The sequence below is a fragment of the Mandrillus leucophaeus genome, unplaced genomic scaffold (assembly GCF_000951045.1).
Source record: "Mandrillus leucophaeus isolate KB7577 unplaced genomic scaffold, Mleu.le_1.0 Scaffold42, whole genome shotgun sequence".
NCBI classification, from domain to species: domain Eukaryota; kingdom Metazoa; phylum Chordata; class Mammalia; order Primates; family Cercopithecidae; genus Mandrillus; species Mandrillus leucophaeus.
In genome coordinates this window covers 3,846,039-3,847,613 of record NW_012104476.1, presented here as the reverse complement: position 1 = coordinate 3,847,613, position 1,575 = coordinate 3,846,039, and the positions used below count along the sequence as shown (strand labels likewise).

General features: G+C 43.8%; 1 protein-coding gene across 1 annotated transcript in view; it reads left to right on the top strand.

The window, feature by feature from the left end:
* TMEM248 (transmembrane protein 248) overlaps window positions 1–1,575 on the top strand; it is a 46,447-nt gene that overhangs the window by 23,881 nt on the left and 20,991 nt on the right. The window contains exon 2 of the mRNA XM_011992899.1: window positions 546–722. Within this exon, the coding sequence (XP_011848289.1) occupies window positions 564–722 (159 nt within the window). The 5' untranslated portion in view covers window positions 546–563. The remainder of the gene's footprint in view (window positions 1–545; window positions 723–1,575) is intronic.

The window sequence follows — 1,575 nt, the reverse complement described above, 5'->3', positions numbered from 1 at the left end:
TGAACCCAGGAGGTAGAGGTTGCAGTGAGCCAAGACTACACCATTGCTCCAGCCTGGATGACAGAGTGAGACTCTGTCTCAAAAAAAAAAAAAAAAAAAAGGAATAAATTAGTCGGGCATAGTGGTACATACCTTTAGTCCTAGCTACTCAGGAGGCTGAGGTGGGAGGATAGCTTGAGCCTAGGAGTTCAAGGCTTCAGTGAGCTATGATCACACCACTGCACTCCAGCCTGGGTGACAGAGCAAGAGACCCTGTTTTTTAAAACACACACACACACACACACACACACACACAATATTTAGAAGATTCATACTGAAAGAGAATATGTATTCAGGATCCTGCCACTTTGAGGTAATGGCAATTAACATTTAGCATTTTTTCCTTCTAGTCTTTTGAATGAAGTTATGATGAGACGTTTCTCAAATTCAGTAATGAGTGCCCATCCCGCCGAGCTCACCCCCTCAAAACCTCAAAAGAAAACAAAAGAATCATAGCTTTCCTGTTGGAAAGTCAGTCCTTAAGGCTTCTAATTAATTTCTTTCAGGTGGAGCTGATCAGAATAATGTTCAGCATCAACCCCCTGGAGAACCTGAAGGTGTACATCAGCAGTCGGCCTCCCCTGGTGGTCTTCATGATCAGCGTGAGTGCCATGGCCATAGCTTTTCTGACCCTGGGCTACTTCTTCAAAATCAAGGAGATTAAATCACCAGAAATGGCAGAGGTACAGTATGTTCTGACTTCTCCTGGGCTGGCTGGCCCTTGTGGAGTGGGGCAACACTCTGTGGCTTGTCATATAGCTTTCTTGGGTTTTGGACTTTCTCTCCTAGTGAGAAAGGTCGGTATTTATTCAGAATTTTCTGTTTTCCATCTCCCCAGGACTCAACTTTGTTAGGAAATACCTAGATAGGTATTGTTCAATTTAAATGTGCTACCAGTTTCAGTTAGACTATTTCAGCAGTGAAACAGATGCATTTTGGAGAGTACATTTGTAAAATGATCTGTGTCAAAAAGCTGGAGAACTCACCTTTTTAATATTCCATCTCAAATGGGTTCATTGCTGTTTTAGAAAACTGAACATTTGGTATTTTAAAACCACATATCATCATAGAGTTTTATCAGCTGTACTAATCGTTTTTTTCATGAGATAAGGAATCTTAAAGAAATTCAAAACAGGATCTAATTACCAAATATTTTTGTTTTTTGAGATGGAGTCTCGTTCTGTCACCCAGTCTGGAGTGCAGTGGCGTCTCGGCTCAGTGCAACCCCCACTTCCCGGGGTCAAGCGATTTTCCTGCCTCAGCCTCCTGAGTAGCTGGGATTACAGGTGCCCACCACCACGTCTGGCTAATTGTTGTCTTTTTAGTAGAGATGGGGTTTCGCTGTGTTGGCCAGGCTGGTCTTGAACTACTGACCTCAGGTGATCCACCCATCTCAGCCTCCCCAAGTGCTGAGATTACCGGCGTGAGCCACTACACCCAGCCTAATTCCTGTCTTTTAATAGATTCCTTGGGTGCTTTCTCTTACTCTTTTTCCTTCTTCTTGGGTTTGTTGTTGGGTGGAGGTGGGGGTGGGGG